Consider the following 20,138-nt stretch of genomic DNA (forward strand, 5'->3'; position numbering starts at 1 on the left):
ATTTCCTTATTATTTACCTCGTGGAAAACTTAATCATGTAATTACATAATTGTGTGTTTCTACTTAAATACTCCAAAAGAGAGAAAATAACCCATTTCCTTTTCCTGCTGTGCTCCTGTGTTTCTATTGGAAACACTTGTCATATTTCTTCCTTAGTGGGGGTCACCTTTGTCCCTGGTCTCTGCAGTGTCTTTTACAAAGCACTGGTCACATGACTCTGACACTTTATTTCTAAATGTGATTCTCCCTCCTACCTGTAGATTGCTCTCTGCAAATCATGGGGGACAATTTTTATAATGTGAATGTGTCTTTTGTTGTCAAATAATGTCCTGGTCAGATGAAATGTTGGAAAGAAATTAGAAGGAAGGACTCATTCGGGAGAACGATGTCCCATCTATAATGAAGGCGACTCTGATTCTATGTGTGCTTCTTGAGTGGTTGGGGAGATGGTCAGATCTCAAGGAAGTTATAAACTCTGTGTCAGATCTCATTCCACCACTCCAAGTGAAAGTACTTAGCCATGACTCATTGCCTTTAAGGAGTAAAAACACATTTTTCTGTATGTCTTACAGTATAGGCATTTGGAGTAGGAAGTTTTGATTTACTTTTGATCATCAAAACTGCATGATGGATTTTCATTGACAAAAGCATTTGTTATATGTAAACAATATTTAGAATTATTAAGCCTTCAATAATATGCACCCAAGAAATTCTACTGGGTACTCTGGGTATAGAACAGATAAACCCTCCTCTTTTTCCTTCAGGTACTTGTATAAGACACATGCATAAGAAACAGAATTTGGCAAAAATGAAAAGAATTACAATTATGTTCATTAAACAACTAAAATAAAAATGTATAGTATGTGGATAAGTTCCATACATCCTCAGGGTATGTATATTACTTGTGAAGTATTGACTATGTACCAGACATTGTGCTAAATATCTTTTTCATTTTCACTCTTTATTACAACCTTATAAAGTAGTGTACATTCTTATTACTCTTTTAGCAGAATACTCAAAAGAAGCATTAAAAAGCTAAAACAAACAAACAAAATACTTGTCCAAGATTAAAGAGAAAGTAAGCCTAATATGTCTTAGTGTAGCCAAGAAAGCCATAAAGAATACAATTTACTAAGCTTGCTGAAACTGCTTCATCTTCTTGGAATGTTTCATCTTTTTTTGTCCACTCTGCAAACTCCTACTCATGTGTCAAAACCCAGTTAAAATATTTCCTTTTCAATAATATCTTTCCTAATAAGCTACCCCATTCATTTATTATTATTTCCTGTCTTGTGCTCATAATTTGATACATTCTACTGTATCATAGACATTTACTTCTTTCATTCCTCCATATACAATGCAAATACCCTGAACGCATGGGCTATGACGTTTCTTTTTGTTACCATGATACTCAGCACAGAGAACACCGGTGATAAATGTTTCTTGAGTGAATGAAGGCTTTTTGATGACATAGAAGCATGTAAGGTCCTTCAAAAATGTATATATCTTTTGACTTCTGGATAAAAGAGAGGAAAACACTCCAAACAAGGGGATCAGAGTTTCATTTCAGGAAAACTACACTTATTTCTATGGTAAGTAACATGTCCCCTGATAAATAACATATGTGGAAAGTTGTGGAAGTTAGGATTCTGTTTATAGAATGAGACTTGTTTACAGATAACCAGGAATACCGTGTCTTCCCACTGTGGAAGGAAAAAGAGAGGGTGAGACAGAGAAAGAGGGAGTCAAACTCATCCTTTTATAAGGAACCCTCTCTTGTGATAACAATATTAATCCACTCATGAGGGTGGTGTCACCATGACCCAAACATCTCCTGTTAGGCCCCACCTCCCAACACTGCTGCATTGAGGATCAAGTTTCCAACACATGAACTTTGAGGGACACATTCAAACCATTGCATTCCACCCTTGGCCCCCAAATCCATGTCCTTCTCATACACAAAATATATTCATTTTATTCCAATAGTCCCAAAGTATTAACTTGTTCCAGCACCAACTTAAAAGTCAAAATGTAAATCTAAGAGTGTCATGTGACTCTGATATGAATAAGACTCAACACAGGACTTATCCTGAGGCAAATTCTCCCCATATGTGAACCTATTAAAGAAGTTATCTAGTTCCAAAATCCAGTGGTGGGAGAGGCATAGGATAGACAGGCCCATTCCAAAAGGGAGCAACAGGAAAGAAAAAAGGGTAACTGGCCCCAGGTGAGTCCAACAGGGAAGACAGCATTAAATCTTAAGACTGGAGAATAAACTTCGACTCCATGTGCTGTCTCCTGGATGTGCCCGACACGGGGCAGGGCTGCCTGGGGCCTTGGTGTTAGGCCCCAAATGCCCTCAGATAGCCCTGCCCCATGGCTTTGCTGGGCTCAGCCCATACAGCAGCTATCTGATTGGAGTCTCTGCTGCAGCTCTCTCAGGCTAGTATTGCAGGCTGATAGTTCTATAGTTCTGGGGTCTCAGTGGCTGCTCTGACCCGCCGTTTTCCTAAGCACGGCTCTAAGAGGACCTCTCTGCTGTGGCTACACCCTTATGGCAGGCTGTCAGAAACATCCTTTCAAACCTAGGTGGACCACCATGGCCCCACAACTCCTGCAGTCTGTGTATCTACAGTCAGTACTACATGAACACCACCAAGGCTCACAGTTTGTGGCCTCTGCAGCAGCAGCACAAGTCTCATCTAAGCCCACTTGAGCCACAACTGGAGCAGCAAAGGGGCACTGTGCTAGAATGTGGAGAGTACCAAGCCCTTTCTGACCTCAAGATTCTCTTATTTGGAGCCTGTGATGGGAGGGACAGCTTCAAAGATCTTTGAAATGCCTTCAGAGCCATTCTCCCATTAATTTGATGAACAGCACCTAGCTTCCTTCTATTCATATCAATCCTTGTAACAAAGCATTACTTGGCCACAATCTTGCATGCTTTTTCATTCTTTATATGGTCAGTCTCCACATTTTCCACATCTTTATGTTCTGTTTCCCTTTTAATTATGAATTCCACCTTTAAGTCATTTCTTTCCTCTTGCATTTTACTATGTGCAGTTCAAAGATGCCATGCAGCCCCAGTGCTTCCAGTCTGTGTGCTGCCAGCCCACCCAACTGCTGTCACCCCAGCTGTTGTCAGACCACCTGCTGCAGAACCACCTCCTGCCCCCACAGCTGCTCTGTGTCCAGCTGCTGCAGACCCCAGTGCTGCCAATCTGTGTGCTGCCAGCCCACCTGCTGTCACCCCAGCTGCTGTCAGACCACCTGCTGCAGGATGACCTGCTGCCGCCCCAGCTTCTGTGTGTCCAGCTGCTGCAGACCCCAGTGCTGCCATTCCGTGTGCTGCCAGCCCACCTGCTGCCGCCCCAGCTGCTGCATCTCCAGCAGCTGCTGCCCCTCTTGCTGTGAATCGAGCTGCTGCTGCCCCTGCTGCTGCCTGCGTCCAGTCTGTGGTCGAGTCTCCTGCCACATCACTTGCTATCACCCAACCTGCGTCATCTCCACTTGCCCCCGCCCCTTGTGCTGTGCCTCCCCTCCCCTCCCCTTCCCCTCCCCTTCCCTTCCCTTCCCTTCCCCACCCCTTCCCCTCCCTTTCTTCCTTTCCCTTGCCCTCCCCTCCCCTCCCTGCCCTTCCCCTCCCCTCCTCTCCCCAGTATTAATCCCCTCCCCTTCCCCTTCCCCTTCTCTCCCTTCCCCTTCCCCTCCCCTCCCCTCCCCTCCCCTCATTTCCCCAGTGTTAATCCCAAGAGCATGCTTCAATAAACCTCCTGCATATTGCTCTCCATCTCAGTGTCTGCTTCCTGGGGAACCCAGCCTGCCCCCAAAACAATTTGAAATTCATGATAGCTAATTTGAGAGCTCAAATGACTGACTGAAATGTACTTTTAATATTTTAGTTCCTGAAAGAAATAAGAATGTAAACATAATAGCAGAAAACATATTTAACAGAATCTGTAGAAAAGATTATGAATTTTATATAAATCACATTTATTATTTTCTAAGGATGTTTAGATCATTTATACACAAATATGTGCTCTTTAAACATTTAGACAATACAAAAGAATGCAACCAAAAGTAAGTTTCCCATCACGGTCTTTGCCAATCCCATTCAATACCTAATGTTACGAATTGAGATACATCCTTATTAAATGGATACATAACACATGTATGTATTTATCTGAAAACTTGGCTTTGGTTGCACATCTCTTGTTCTGACATTTATTCAAACGTTATTTTATGTCCTTCAGGAAATATTAACACTTTCCTTCACATAGGCTTGGCAGATTTATTTACATATTTTTCTATTTACTGTTGAGAATTGTGAGCACATTGTTCTTTTTTTAAATTATTCTTAAAGTCCTAGGGTACATGTGCACAACGTGCAGGTTTGTTACATATGTATACATGTGCCATGTTGGTGTGCTGCACCCATTAACTCGTCATTTACATTAGGTATTTCTCCTAATGCTATCCCTCCCTCCTCCCCCCACCCCACGACAGGCCCCAGTGTGATTTTTCTCCCTTAAATATTAGAGAGAATTATTGCTAGTTTATAAAAAGTCTATAGATTAGTATAAGTTCATATTTTATCTGATCTCATGATTCATACTAATACCCAGCCGACACTCCAGGATTTTGTAGGTGTGCAATCATGGTGGCCAAGTGTCTCCAACCTCAGGCCTGTCCCCGGGGTTCATCCCCAGATGCCCACAGTGGAGGTCCTACCATTAACACAAACACTCTTGGGATTTTCTACCTTTCCTGTCTTACTTTCGCCATTTCCTCACTTGTGCTTCCTGGGATCATCCCCCAAATAAATTATGTGCACCCAGGTCTTTTTCTCAAGGTTTGCATTGGGTAGAATTTAAGTTAAGACAACAGATGATCAACAAACATTTTTGGCTGACTGATATCAAACTGGAAATAATAGTTATTTCAATCGACAAGAGTAAAATGAGGAAGTCAAGAGGTGAAGGAGAACCAGTGCTACCATTTGGCGTTTACTTCCTTCCTGTCTTTTTACTGTGTGAATATAGGCATGCATGTTCAACACTGTATTCCTGGTTATCTATAAACAAGTCTCATTCTATAAATTGAACCTTAACTTCCACAACTTTCCACATATGTTATTTATCAGATGACATGTTACCTACCACGTAAATTAGTTTAGTCTTCCTGAAATGAAATTATGATCTCTTTGTTTGGAACGTTTTCCTCTCTTTTATCCAGAAGTCAAAAGATATATACATTTTTAAAGGACCTTACATGCCTGTATGTCATCAAAAAGCCTTCCTTCACTCAACAAACATTTACCACCAGTGTTCTCTGTGCTGAGTATCATGGTAACAAGAATAAATGCCATAGCCCATGCCCTCAGGGTATTAGCATTGCACATGGTGGAATGAGAGAAGTAAATGACTATGATACAGGAGAATGTAACAAATTAGGAGCACAAGGCAGGAAATCATGATACATGAATGGGGTAGCTTATCAGGAAAGATATTATTGAGGAGGAAATATTTTAACTGGGTCTTGACACATGAGTAGGGGTTTGCAGAGTGCACAAAAAAAGATGAAACATTCCAAGAAGATGAAGCAGTTTCAGCAAGCTTAGCAAATTGTATTCTTTATGGCTTTCTTGGCTACACTAAGACATATTAGGCTTACTTTCTCTTTAACCTTGGACAGGTTGTTTGTTTGTTTTAACTTTTTAACACTTCTTTTGAGTATTCCCCTAAAAGACTAATAAGAATATAAACTAGTTCCTAAGGTTGTATTAAAGCGTGAAACAAATGTAAGATATTTGGTACAATGCCTGCTACATAGTCAATACTTCACAAGTAATATACATACCCTGAGGGTGTATGGAACTTATCCACATACTATACATTTTTTATTTTAGTTGTTTAATGAAAATAATTGTAATTCTTTTCATTTCTGCCAAACTGTTTGCTATCCATGTGTCTTATGCAAGTACCTGCAAGAAAAAGATGCGGGTTTGTCTGTTCTACACCCAGAGTACCCAATAGAACATCTTGGATGCCTGTTATTGAAGGCTTAATAATTCTAAATATTCTTCGTATATAACAAATGCTTTTGTAAATGAAAACTGCATCACGCAATTTTGATGATCAAAGATTAATCAGGCTGGGTGTCGGTGGCTCACGCCTGCAATCCCAACACTTTGGGAAGCAAAGGCGGGTGGATCATGAGGTCAAGAGATCGAGACCATCTTGGCCAACATGGTGAAACCCTGTCTCTACTAAAAATACAAAAGTAAGCTGGGTGTGGTGGTGCACACCTGTAGTCCCAGCTACTCGGAAGGCTGAGGAAGAGGAACTGCTTGAACCCAGGAGGTGGAAGTTGCAGTGAGCCGGAATCATTCCACTGTACTCCAGCCTGGTGACAGAGGGAGACTCGGTCAGAAAAAAAAAAAAAAAAAAAGATAAATCAAAACTTCCTACTCTTAATGCCTATACTGTAAGACATACAGCAAAATGTGTTTTTACCCTTTAAAGGCAGTGAGTCATGGGTAAGTACTTTTGCTGGAGGCTGTGGAATAAGATCTGACAAAGAGTTTAGAACTTGTTGGGATTTGCTCATCTGCCCGACCACCCGAGATGCACACACGGGATCAGAGTCATCCTCACTACAGATGGGACATCCTTCCCCAAATGGATCCTTCCTTCTAATTCCTTCCCAACATTTCATCTGACCAGGACATTCTTTGACAACAAAAGATACATTCACATTATAAAAATCGTCCCCCATGATTTGCAGACAGCAATCTACAGGTAGGAGGGAGAGTCACATTTAAAAACAAAATGTCAAAGAGTCCTGTGACCAGTGCTTTGTAAAAGACACTGCAGAGACCAGGGACAAAGGTGACCCCCACCAAGGAAGAAATATGACAAGCATTTCCAATGGAAACACAGGAGCACAGCAGGAAAAGGAAATGAGTTATTTTCTCTGTTTTGGAGTATTTAACTAGAAACACACAATGATGTAATTACATGATTAATTTTTTCAGTAGGTAAATAATAACAAGGAAATAATGACGTGGTGGCAACGGGCCTTCAGGAGGGTATAAAGGGGCTATGGACCCAGGAGACTTCCAAACTCAAGAACTTTACTCTCTTGGAAACCCAAATAGATCCTTCACCCTCTGACACCATGGTAAACTCCTGTTGTGGCTCTGTGTGCTCTGACCAAGGCTGTGGCCAAGACCTCTGCCAGGAGACCTGCTGCTGCCCCAGCTGCTGTCAGACCACCTGCTGCAGGACCACCTGCTGCCGCCCCAGCTGCTGTGTATCCAGCTGCTGCAGACCCCAGTGCTGCCAGTCTGTGTGCTGCCAGCCCACCTGCTGCCGCCCCAGATGCTGCATCTCCAGCTGCTGTCGCCCCAGCTGCTGTGTGTCCAGCTGCTGCAGACCCCAGTGCTGCCAGTCTGTGTGCTGCCAGCCCACCTGCTGCTGCCCTAGCTGCTGCATCTCCAGCTGCTGTCGCCCCAGCTGCTGTGTGTCCAGCTGCTGCAGGCCTCAGTGCTGCCAGTCTGTTTGCTGCCAGCCCACCTGCTGCCGCCCCAGCTGCAGCATCTCCAGCTGCTGCCGCCCCTCTTGCTGTGAATCCAGCTGCTGCCGCCCCTGCTGCTGCCTGCGTCCAGTCTGTGGCCGAGTCTCCTGCCACACCACTTGCTATCGCCCAACCTGTATCATCTCCACCTGCCCCCGCCCCATGTGCTGCGCCTCCCCTTGCTGCTGAGCCCACTGCCCTGGCTCATCTCTCCCTTCACCGCTGGTCCACAAATGTAGACCATTCTTCTGTGCTGAATATTAGGACATATGGAGTGGGATTGATGTCATTCAGCAGGGTGGACCTCATGTTTCCAATGAGCCCATCACCATCCCGCTGACTCTGTGAGAACATTCTGGTTCATTTTAAACTCCCTCCCTTGCTTTCTTTTTCTTCCAGTCATGGCACCAAATACGAATTAATTTGTAATCCACTAGCTAAGAAATTATTCCAATCCTCTAAATTCCTCATTTTTTAAATCATTTTGAGCCTACAGAATATCCTTCCCAGTGAGGTACACATTATCTCCCTTTCAAACATACTATTTGTCTGTCAGCCTTTCAGTCATTCTTTTCTCTTGGAAAGGTAGGAGGCTGCCCCTCCCGTGCTCTCCCGCTTTCTCCCTGCTCTCTCTTTCTCTCTCTGTTCAAGTTTGCCAGAATTTTTCTATTTTATTAGTTCTTTATCTTTATTGTGTTCACAAAATGTATTGCATTAAACTTTTCATTTAGAAATCTTTTATTGTTTTTTGCATTTTTTGTGATAATTTTCACTGAGTTTACTGATTCATGGGGGTGAGGTGGGAATGCAGTAGAAGGGGATTCTCAAAGCATGATTCCAAAGTAAGACTTCAGTGATGAACTCATAGTGCCAAACTGCTCCAATGTCACGCATAAACTAAAATAAAATAGAAGCTTTTGATTGTTTCAATTTGATATATGGAATGGTTTGGGATATGTAAAGCCCCTAGTAATGTTACAGATAAACTAAAATAAAATAGAAGCTTTTCATTGTTTCAATTTGATATACAGAATGCTTTGGGATAGGTAAAGCCCCCAGTATTGTTGTTTGTAAGTTCATCCATGATTTTAGAACTTATGATATCATGGTAATACTCCTCACTCTTCTGTGTGAAATTTAAAAAGTACATCTCATCCTACTGCATTCCATCTTGATTATAATCGGTTAAGGCAGACTCCAAATGTTATATAAGGGAATTTTGTTATTTTATTGTTGGTGGACCAGTTCAGGTTCTTGAATTTGCTGCGCGAAAGAATTTGAGAGCAAATCCAAAGTAAGAGTAAGCGAAGAAGTTTGTTGCAAAGCAAAAGTACCCTTTGAGAGGCAGAGTGGGCTGCTCAATGGGAGAGACAGCAGCTAGTGCTGTAAGAGGAATTCCTCTCATGAGAGCTATATGTACATAATCAAAAAGTACCGGTGAGGTCAAGTATGCAAATGCAGACCTGCGGTTGGCACATGTGCTCAGGATCCACATGGTGTAACACCCATTGCATGTATCATTAGCATATGAAATCTCCGCCTAGGAGTGTTTTTCTTGTGTGGCTGTTTTTACTATTAAAATGAGGAAAAGGTAACTATAAGCTGATCCTTGAGCCTAGCTGTGCATGCAGGACCCCAGAGAAGTCCCTGCCCACCCTCCCAAACACCCCACCCCAGGAAGGAATTTGTAGTTAAGAGTTTCTTGGGCTTTTGGTGCAAATTGGCTAGAGATTGGGAAAGCTACATCAGGAATAAAGGGTTTTTGCTCTCTTTCCCAGGTTGTACTAGGTATTAGGAACTTGTAACCCTCTGGTGGGTCTGCTGGTATTCCATAGGACCCCTTATCTTGCGAAAGAGTTAGGTGCTGATGCACAAAGGTTCAAGTGAAAAGAACCTGCTGTGAAATGCTCCTGCTGGGCTTCACACAGGGGACAATTCAGTATAGCCTTCTGAATCCCCAAAATCAGAGACAGTTCTCAGTTAATTTAGAAAGTTTATTTTGCCAAGGTTGGGGATGTACACCTGTGACACAGCCTCAGGAGGTTCTGAAGACATGTGCCCAAAGTGGTCAGAGCACAGCTTGGTTTTATACATTTTAGGGAGACATGAGACATCAATCAACATATGTAAAATGAACAGTGGTTCCGTCCGGAAAAGGCGGGACAACTCTAAGCGGGGAGGGGCTTCCAGGTCATAGGTAGATAAGAGACAAATGGTTGCTTTCTTCAGAGTTTCTGATTAGCCTTTCCAAAGGAGGCAATCAGATATGCATTTATCTCTGTGAGCAGAGGGGTGACTGAATAGAATGGGAGGCAGGTTTGCCCTAAGCAGTTCCCAGCTTGACTTTCCCCTTTACCTTAGTGATTTCAGGGCCCCAAGGTTTATTTTCCTTTCACATTTCCGCCCATTTCTTCTTAAAAATCTTTCTGAGAAAGCGTTTTAGAAGAAAGTCAGTCTTTGGTCTCAAGTTTCATCTGATATCTCATGGATAGGATTGTTTATTCCTAGACAGATAATTCCTGAGTTATTAGGAAAGTTCATTTTTAGCAGGTTGTGAAGTTTCATGTCCTATGAAGAGAAAATAGGGAGAGGAAGGGAGAAAAACAAAAATAAACAAAAGAACAATCCTGGAAAATCAATATGGGCCACATTACTCGGAAGTCCATATATCAGTAGGCAGGTATGAAAGAGGCTCTTGTATATGAATAGGTTGCTAATATTTTCTTTTGAAGTTTAAATCTTATAGCTTCAGTTCACAGGGCTGTACAAAAGCACAGATGAGTTTTTGGTGACTCCAAATTAGGAAAAATGGGGGAAAGAAGAAGAAGAAAAAAACTGAAGACAATCTTTTGAAGACCTGTAGCCAAGAAAAATTAGAATTCAGTCTGAACTGTAAAAATTAATAAAAATGGAAAAACATTAGGCAAGACTAGAATCTAACAACAGGTGTAGTATCATTTTTTGAAACAATTCTTCTCTCTCCCATTTCCCATTTTTACTAAAGACAAATCATAGCAGAGCTGATTTTCTTTATTATACTTGACCTGATTATTGTATACAGCACAGTCATAGTAACAGTAATAATTTTTTTGCATAAGCTTTTAAATTCGCTTTGATGGAAGTGAAGCAGGATGTTTCCCTGATCCCTTTGTGGGACTTGTGGCAGGGCCTCATTTATTCAGCCTGCCACTCTCAACTCCTTGCAGGAGGGAGCATGCAAGCAAATGAGGCAGGAACTGGAGTGCATGAGTGCTGGAATCAGCACTTCAGTGCTGCAGGATCAAACTTCACTCACTCGGACCTGCTGCAGTCCCCTGCTCATGGGAGAAAGTGTGCAGGTGAATGGGTGCAGGAGCCAGAGTGAGTGCTTTTGGGTGCTGGCAGGAGCAAACTCTGTGCGGGCCCCACAGCAGCATCTAGGTGGAGGTGCCTGCGACTCCCATAGCCCCAGAAGTCATTTTACAGTGCTCTTTTAACTCTGCCTTCCATGGATGGCTTAAGTGTCAACAGCTCAGTGAGCCCTCTGCCTTTTTGCATGAGGCAGCTGCCCTCCACCAGCAAGGGCAGAGGGCCAGTGTGACAGCCTTTTGTATCTGCTCTCCTGGCTCCCAAGCTCTTGTCTGGTGTCCAGGAAAAGTGAGGTCACATGAACCAATCAAACGATGGTAAATGTGGGGGATTTTGTTGCTGATGAAAGCGGCTCTTAGCAGGAAGGGGAGCTGAAAAAGGATGGGGTGGGTAGGTAATCTTCCTCAAAGTTAGGCTGTATCCAGCCAGATTCTTCTCCAAGGTTACACCATCAAGCTGTCCCTCTGCAGTCAAGCTGCTTCTCTCTGATGTCCAGCTGTAGCCCCCAACATCCAGCTGCTTCTTGCCTCTGCCAGCTCAGTCTGAGATCTTCACAGGCACAGGATGGGACAGGATGGGGCCACGAGTGGTTTAGAAAAAGGTAACTTTCAAGTAGGAAAACAGGGATATAAGTTGTCACTTTCGGCCGTGGTTTAAGGCTTTTCAGCTTGAAGGTGGGGTTTTGTCAGAGACCTATCCTTTTCTGCCTAGAATTTCCCTGTCCCCTGTCCCTATCAGGACTTTGTTCCATAGAAGGAATTTTGGATAAGACTTTTGGAAAGCTTAGCCTAGCCATGGATTTGTACCATCAAATACCTATGAGTTGGGTGAATTCCTCTCCTCTTGAGGTTCCAAGATAAACTTGGGGCTCCTGGAACTGTTAGAAAGTGACATGCTTTACTTACCACAGGTCAGGAACCCCGTACGGGGACTGTGTAGACAAGGTGTGAGGCCAGTTCTCCCAAGGGGCTTTTATTGGCTCCGTAAGTCAAGTTTGATTCCTCTAAGAAGAGCACACCATTTGAGTAAAAGCCTTGGTAAAATGACCAATTTATTGTGTCCTGTTACACATGAAAACAGATTCTTATTGCACTTACACAAATAACTGTGTTGCCATAAGTTAAGAATACTCACAGATAGTTTCCAATTCTGGGGAAAATCAGGTAGAGAGAAACAAATATGCTCCAAATATTTTTCACAGGAGTATACTAACTTGTTAAAAGCTGACAATAGCTCAAAAGAAAAGTTTCCTTGACTGAAATAACAAAACAAAGGGTCAGCAATGTTTTAAGCAAAAAGTCAAAAAGATTACTTCAGTCTTCTGTTAGTTCAGTTCATGCAGTTAATTCCTGTTCTGCTTGATATTCATGAACATTTCAGGTCTCCATGAGTCCTGAAAGCTTTTCCTTCATTGTGATGTCACAAACTCCAGAGTTATTAGAAACCTGCATTTAAGAATACCTGTTAGAGTTTTATAGCTGATTATAAAACCATCTTCTAAAGAGGACTAAAACAAGACAAAAATTGTCCATGGGTGACAAAAAGTTTTCGGTCAGCCATAGTCGAAGACACAATTGACAAGAAAATTTGTTACCACCATGGCACACAATAATTTAATATAACAATCATAATTATTACTGATAATGTACACCAGGTCATGTCAGAATTATAGGAGTTTCCCATAATTTTGGTGCACATACCAATAACATTTTTATACAAATACAGCCCAAAGAAAACCAAACACCATTTTATATTTGACAATGCTTCCTGTATAATTTTTATACCAAATAAGTCAAATTATTTCATTTTTGGACTTGAGGGAAACTAATATCTTAAAGGATTAATTAGGTCAGAAAAATACACAACTTGTAATTTGATTTTGGAAAGTTTGTCAAATATCAAAGCTTTAAAACACTTGATATGACAGGTCATCATAAAATAAGTCAATTTTTCAAACAATAAGCCGAAATAAAACAGCATAAAGCCAATTAAATTTGTTTTTCAAAATTTTTTAAACTATCTATAACATTTTAATCTTGACCATAAGATACAACTTCCATAAGCCTTTTATAACCTTTATAACCTTTATTAAGGGTCAGTTAACACTTCAAGAAAACCTTGTTAATCTGACACAGGGGCCCACATGCTGGTATTGCATCAGTGTGCCTTTGACATCAATTATTAACTTGTAGAGAAACTGAACTTATTTTATCTCTCAAAATCAGCCCTTATAATCTCACATGCCTACCTCTTCTGTGGTAGTTCCTGAGACTTGAAGAGTTGAATAGCTTTGATTTATGGCCTTATGTCTCAGAAATGCAGCTTATTTTGATTGGCATCTTCTACCAGGCCTGAAGATGAGGTTTTAATTGCTGTCAGTGTTTAAGATTTAGCAGATCTTGGTCTCCTTTTTAGATCCAGGAGTTAAAGGCCTGTAACTCAATGTCACAGGTACTTTCAAAGTGCACACAGAAATATACATGGATGTAATAACGTTAATTTTTTTAAAAAATTATCTCAGTTTCTTTTTCCTAAGCAAACCAAAAATTAATAATAATGGCATAGGAATTGTTTCAATAAGCCATAAAATCTGTTAGGTCAATTACCAAAAGGCAAAAGAAAAGACCTTCTACACTGCACAGAGTATTACTTTGAAAGAAAACATTTCCTTTAGACTTTTAGAAAACATTGTTAGCATCAGGCCACAACAAACAGAACTTAAGGAAAATAACTTATATGAGCTGAAAACAAGTTGAAGGGGAGAGAAAACAGCAAGTAAATAGTTGAACTTTGGGTTAAAAAATTAAAATCTCTTATAATTTATTAAGAGTAAATCAATCCCTTAAGAAAATTTCATCGCTCTAACTAATTATTTAGTCTGTAAGTGTTTTTTTTAGCATGAAGCCCAATCTTCAGGAAGACCATTATAATTTCCCTTTAATTATAGACAACTCAATCATATAAAAGATTTTGGTATTTTTTTAAAATAAATCCTCTTATTATGACTTATAGAGACTGTTCATGATATGCTTGGACTATCTAGTTTGTTTTGAACATCCATCTTTCTTAAACAATCAGTCATTTTATTTTAGGTCTAAATTTACCATACAAGATTCTTTCTCATATGAAATTATTTCTCTTTAAGCTTTCTTACCAGCACAGGCTGAACAGACTTTGAGAGGAAAATAGTTTATAGTTTACCTTTGAAACAAAGATTATAATATTTCATTCCCAAAGGAAATATTACTGCCTGTGGACTAGACCACTAAAAGCCACAAGATTAGAAGTTACGGTAATCTGACTAAATTCAAGATGTGGCTATTTTTATTAAACCAGTATCAATGTCTTATTTATTAAAGATTACACAAGCAAAGATCATTCTATCACAGTTTTGTAACCCCATGCCAAATTTTGACACCTTATAGTATTTGACAGGGATAAACATGAAATTGCTTGATTAATAAATGCAAACAAAATGCATGCTGGCAATTCTTAAGACATGTCTAATATTACTTTACCAACCATTTTAAAAGTAGCTTATTTATTAAAGATTTTACTTAAGTTACATAAACTTGAGAAAGCATTCAACTAGTCTTTTCTTTTTTCCTAATAAGTATTTGATTTAAGTGCTTTTTTTCTTAAGCCAATTAATTAGAGCTCTTTCATATATTTTCAGTAGTGAGACAGTGTGTACACAACACATAAATACATAGACCTAGTAGGCATGTAGATAGAGGTACATCTTATAGATTCATAAGAAGATTTTTCCACTATCTTAGACTTTCAAATTCTCAATAACCTCTTTTAATCCCCTAGGAAGTTGTCAGCTAAATGGCTTTAAGTTTGCATATTAAAGGAAACAACTCAGGCAAAAATCAAAGAGCAAAATTTATATCTTAAGGTACGGAGAGAAAAAGTCTGGTGGTGCTAGAGGGAAATTAAAATGGATTTCATTGCCAAATAAACATAAAATTATAAAAATTTTAAAGACCTTTTAAATACACACACACACACACACACACACACACACATCCTATAGCTTTTACTTCAGAACTTTAGCCATGAGATAAATACAAATTCACCAGCTTGCAAGCAAAAAAACTGTTGTATCCAAACAGTGGTTTTGATCTTAATAGAAAAATAACAGCAGATTTAAAGCAGGCAGAAAAGAAAATAGAGAAAAAAGAGAACTTAGGAACTCTGTAGTTTGTAGGTGGACCTTAAGGCTCTTCTTTTCTTTCCTTCTTTCTTTCCTTTCTTTCTTTCTTTTCTTTCTTTCTTTCTTTCTTTCTTTCTTTCTTTCTTTCTTTCTTTCTTTCTTGCTTGCTTGCTTGCTTGCTTTCCTTCTTTTCTTTCTCTTCTAAAAAAAAATGAAATACATATGCAGGAGAACGTGCAGGTTTGTTACATAGGTGTATGTGTGCCTTGGTGGTTTGCTGCACCTATTGACCCAACCTCTAAGTTCCCTCCTCTCATTCCCCACCCCCTAACAGCCCCTGATATGTGTTGCTCTCCTCTCTGTGTCCATGTGTTCTCAAAGTTCAACTCCCACATGTGAGTGAGAACATGTTGTATTTGGTATTCTGTTTCTGTGTTAGTTTGCTGAGGATGATGGTTTCCAGCTTCATCCATGTCCCTACAAAGGACATGATCTCACTCCGTTTTATGGCTGCATCGTATTCCATGGTGTATATGTACCACATTTTCTTTATCAAGTCTATAATTGATGGGCGTTTGGGTTAGTTCCATGTCTTTGCTCTTGTAAATAATGCTGCAATAAACATACATGTGCCTGTGTCTTTATAGTAGAATGATTTGTATTCCTTTGGGTATATAACAAGTAATGGGATTGCTGGATCAAATGGTATTTCTGATTCTAGATCCTTGAGGAATCACCATACTGTCTTCCACAATGGTTGAACTAATATACATGGGCCCTTTCTTTCTTAATGTAAATATGCACAAAGACCATATTACTTCCATTTTACTTAAACTCTGGCAAGTACAGGTGCCATAAAACCTATGGAGTGCTCGAAAGGGAATCATTCTCTTTGCTTTCTCCTCATTCTTAGATTATTTGTTTCCCAGTTTGCTTCTTAAAAAGAGGAACTGAGCTGAGGCCTAGAGGTTTTCTGTGGTGGATCAATATGTGCCACTTGTGGGCAGGACTCCACAGTGGGTCACCACTGAAAACAACAGTTCAGTTCCTCATGCAAATGCACACAGACAAGCCGAATCGAGCTTCATTTGTGGAGAAAAAGCAACAGAGAGGACCCTTTAGAATGCATCTCTGAACTAGAATTAGGATCTTTAAACAACAACTTCCTAGAAGGAAAACAAAACAACAGCCAAGACCACTTTTTGTAAACTGTGCTCAGACACCCCTTAACTCTGTAGCTGTCATCTACCATTATACCCAGCAAGGTCAAAGCCAAAGAGGTCAGGTCTTGCAATACAGGAAAATAGAGGTTTAGAGTTAAGAAGAATCTACCCATGACTCTTGAAACTCCACAAAGAAAACAAAACACCCCAAAAGGGGTGAGTGGCAACCTTTGTTCTGATTCTTTAAGGTGGTTCAAGTCATTAGAAGCCTTCTCTAGATTTTTTGGTACTGCAGACGGCAAAGGGGGAAAGAGGTATATGGTGGAAGAAAAGTAAATGAAAGAAAATTTGTTTTCTAAGGCAGGAAGGAAACATAGAAACCAAGTGCATGGGTTTTTGGTTCTTTTTGTTTGTTTTCTTCTTTTGCAGCTGCAAGGAATTTTAGCCAAATTAAAGAGGCTTTGTTACCCATAATTTTGAATTCTCACTTGGATTTGACCAAGTCAGGTAGAGTTGGTCAAGTCTGATGGGAGAAAGACCAAAACAAACAACAAAGTGTCCAACAATATGATTACCAAGCATTCTAATGATAAGGAGAAATTAAGACCAGCTGGTTGTTAAACTTTAGCCAAGACAAAGCCCCAGTTCAGCTACTTACCTACGGATGGGTCTCAGGCTGAAGGCTGCTTTCTACCATCCTAGAAGCAGGAAAAAAACTCAAACTGGTCTTCCCTGCTGGGAGTGAGCTCAAACTCTACATGCCTTTCATCACCATGGAAGCAGGAAATCTTGCCTTCCTTGTAAAGGAAGTAAAATAAATCTTGCCTTCCTTGTAAAGGAAGGCAAGTAAGCCAGTAAAACTCCAAAAAAAAAAAAAAAAAATAGATGGGGCAGTTGTACAGCAAAATACACTTTAGATCTTCACCAAATTTTGGGAGATCATGGATTCTTTGGGGAGGGTGCTTCCACAACTCAGTAAATTGTCCTCTTGGTTTGAGCCATAAGGTTAGCTCATGCTATTACCAGGTACCAACTGGATATTTGTCAAAGGTCAGGTGCATCTCCACTCAGAATCCCTTCAGAATTACCAAAATGTGAACCCTGAATATCTGAGACAGGCTTTAGTTAATTTAGAAAGTTTGTTTTGCCAAGGTTGAGGGTGCTTCAGTGACACAGCTTCAGGCTGCTCCAGTGACACAGCTTCAGGAAGTCCTGACAACATGTGTGTAAGGTGGTCAGATAACACTTTTGTTTTATACATTTTAGGGAGATATGAGACATCAATCAACATATGTAAGATAAACACAGATTTGGTTCAGAAAAGGCAGGACAAGTCGAAGCAAAGGCGGGACAAGTCAAAGCTGGGAGGGGGCTTCCAGATCATAGGTATATAAGAGACAAATGGTTGCATTCTTTTGAGTTTCTGATTAGTCTTTCCCAAGGAGGCAATCAGATATGCATTTATCTCAGTGAGCAGAGGGGTGACTTTGAATAGAATGAGAGGCAGATTTTCCCTAAGCAGTTCTGAGTTTGCCTTTCCCCTTTAGCTTAGTGATTTGGGGGCCCCAATGTTTATTTTACTTTCATAGCCTTCTAACCTTATTTATCCTGCCTCATGTTTAAGAAGGCATCATAACTCTATGATTAAGATCTGGGCAACAATTTTCTTAAGGCATCTGAAGAAATGTGAAGCTTATCAATGATATCTGAACAAATCATCTTAAACTTGATTGGCTCAATAGCTTAGGGCACTTCAGAGCTGATAATTGTCAAGTAAAAGTAAAAACATCAAGAGCAGGTGCTCCTACTAGAATGCCAAGTTATAATCACTTACCATATTATTTCAGATTCAAATGAAGGCACTACTCTTGGAGATTCTAATTAGGATATGCACCCCAGCTGCGACCTACTCAAGGCTATGAACTAATTTCAAAAAAAAATTCTTTTTTTTCTCAATTTATTTATTTATTTATTTATTTTTATTATACTTTAAGTTTTGGGGTACATGTGCACAACAAGCAGGTTAGTTACATATATACATGTGCCATGTTGGTGTGCTGCACCCATCAACTTGTCATTTAACATTAGGTATATCTCCTAATGCTATCCTTCCCCCCTCCCCCCACTCCCACAACAGGCCCCGGTGTGTGATGTTTCCCTTCCTGTGTCTATGTGTTCTCATTGTTCAATTCCCACCTATGAGTGAGAACATGCGGTGTTTTGTTTTTTGTCCTTGCGATAGTTTGCTGAGAATGATGGTTGCCAGCTTCATCCATGTCCCTACAAAGGACATGAACTCATCATTTTATATGGCTGCATAGTATTCCATGGTGTATATGTGCCACATTTTCTTAATCCAGTCTATGATTGTTGTACATTTGGGTTGGTTCCAAGTCTTTGCTATTGTGAATAGTGCCACGATAAACATACATGTTCATGTGTCTTTACAGCAGCATGGTTTATAATCCTTTGGGTATATACCCAGTAATGGATTGTTGGGTCAAATGGTATTTCTAGTTCAAGATCCCTGAAGAATCGCCACACTGTCTTCCACAATGGTTGAACTAGTTTACAGTCCCACCAACAGTGTAAAAGTGTTCCTATTTCTCCACATCCTCTCCAGCACGTGTTGTTTCCTGACTTTTTAATGATCGCCATTCTAACTGGTGTGAGATGGTATCTCACTGTGGTTTTGATTTGCATTTCTCTGATGGCCAGTGATGATGAGCATTTTTTCATGTGTCTTTTGGCTGCATAAATGTCTTCTTTTGAGAAGTGTCTGTTCATATCCTTTGCCCACTTTTTGATGGGGCTGTTTGTTTTTTGGTCTTTGACAAACCTGACAAAAACAAGAAATGGGGAAAGGATCCCCTGTTTAATAAATGGTGCTGTGAAAACTGGCTAGTCATATGTAGAAAGCTGAAACTGGATCCCTTCCTTACACTTTATACAAAAATTAATTCAAGATGGATTAAAGACTTACATATTAGACCTAAAACCATAAAAACACTAGAAGAAAACCTAGGCAATACCATTCAGGACATAGGCGTGGGCATGGACTTCATGTCTAAAACACCAAAAGCAATGGCAACAAAAGCCAAAATTGACAAATGGGATCTAATTAAACTAAAGAGCTTCTGCACAGCAAAAGAAACTACCATCAGGGTGAACAGGCAACCTACAGAATGGGAGAAAATTTTTGCAATCTACTCATCTGGCAAAGGGCTAATATCCAGAATCTACAATGAACTCAAACAAATCTACAAGAAAATAATTCTTAAAAAGAAAAGTGAGCCTCGAAATTTTCAGCCTTTCTGGGTTTATATATATTAAAATGTTAAGTGTGGAGATGTTTAAATTATAACGTAAACCCATAGAGACCACTGTCAGAAATATACTATGCTATCCGGATAAAATACAGCTCAACATGCTTTTTTTCCTCAGCAGAACTCACTGGGAAATAAAGCCCACTTTTTGGTTATAAATTCCAAAATGTTGTTTATTGAGTGAAATGACTCGAGTACATTAAATTCTTTATAGAAGATTTCCCTTATTTCATTGGTGTCTACTTTTCTGAAATTTGGTTTTATGTTTTTTGTCAAAATAGGGACAATAGTATTGTGAGATATAATGTGTTCATGATAAAATGTATTTCAAGAGCTAAGGCATGAATTAAATCTGTCTTAATTTAGGATATTAAGACGCACGTGCACATACACACACATATACACACAGCACTTTTATTCCAATACCTTCAATTATCTATATTTGATATAGAATGTATCTTCAAAATGATTTCAACACGGGTTGCTCCTCCTGTGTCTTTGTGTAAAATATAATTGCCAGGGAATCAGTAAAATAATTATGAAAGCAATAGAGAATGATACCAA

General features: G+C 39.9%; 2 protein-coding genes across 2 annotated transcripts; both read left to right on the plus strand.

The window, feature by feature from the left end:
* Positions 1–3,055: 3,055 nt before the first annotated feature.
* Positions 3,056–3,768, plus strand: LOC129533768 (putative keratin-associated protein 4-16). Its single transcript, XM_055388164.1, is given in 2 exon segments — positions 3,056–3,695; positions 3,698–3,768. Coding segments are annotated over 2 exon segments (711 nt in total).
* A 3,367-nt stretch (positions 3,769–7,135) lies between these two features.
* LOC115934664 (keratin-associated protein 4-11) lies at positions 7,136–8,314 on the plus strand. Its single transcript, XM_031011499.2, has one exon. It carries the CDS (start codon positions 7,180–7,182, stop codon positions 7,765–7,767), a length of 588 nt encoding a protein of 195 aa, XP_030867359.1. The 5' UTR covers positions 7,136–7,179; the 3' UTR covers positions 7,768–8,314.
* The last annotated feature ends 11,824 nt before the right edge of the window (positions 8,315–20,138 follow it).

The sequence above is a fragment of the Gorilla gorilla genome, chromosome 4 (assembly GCF_029281585.2).
Source record: "Gorilla gorilla gorilla isolate KB3781 chromosome 4, NHGRI_mGorGor1-v2.1_pri, whole genome shotgun sequence".
Classification (NCBI taxonomy): domain Eukaryota; kingdom Metazoa; phylum Chordata; class Mammalia; order Primates; family Hominidae; genus Gorilla; species Gorilla gorilla.

What these genes read in the sequence shown, in the direction of transcription:
- LOC115934664 (XM_031011499.2), top strand. Translation starts at nt 7,180, where the DNA reads ATGGTAAACTCCTGTTGTGGCTCTGTGTGCTCTGACCAAGGCTGTGGC.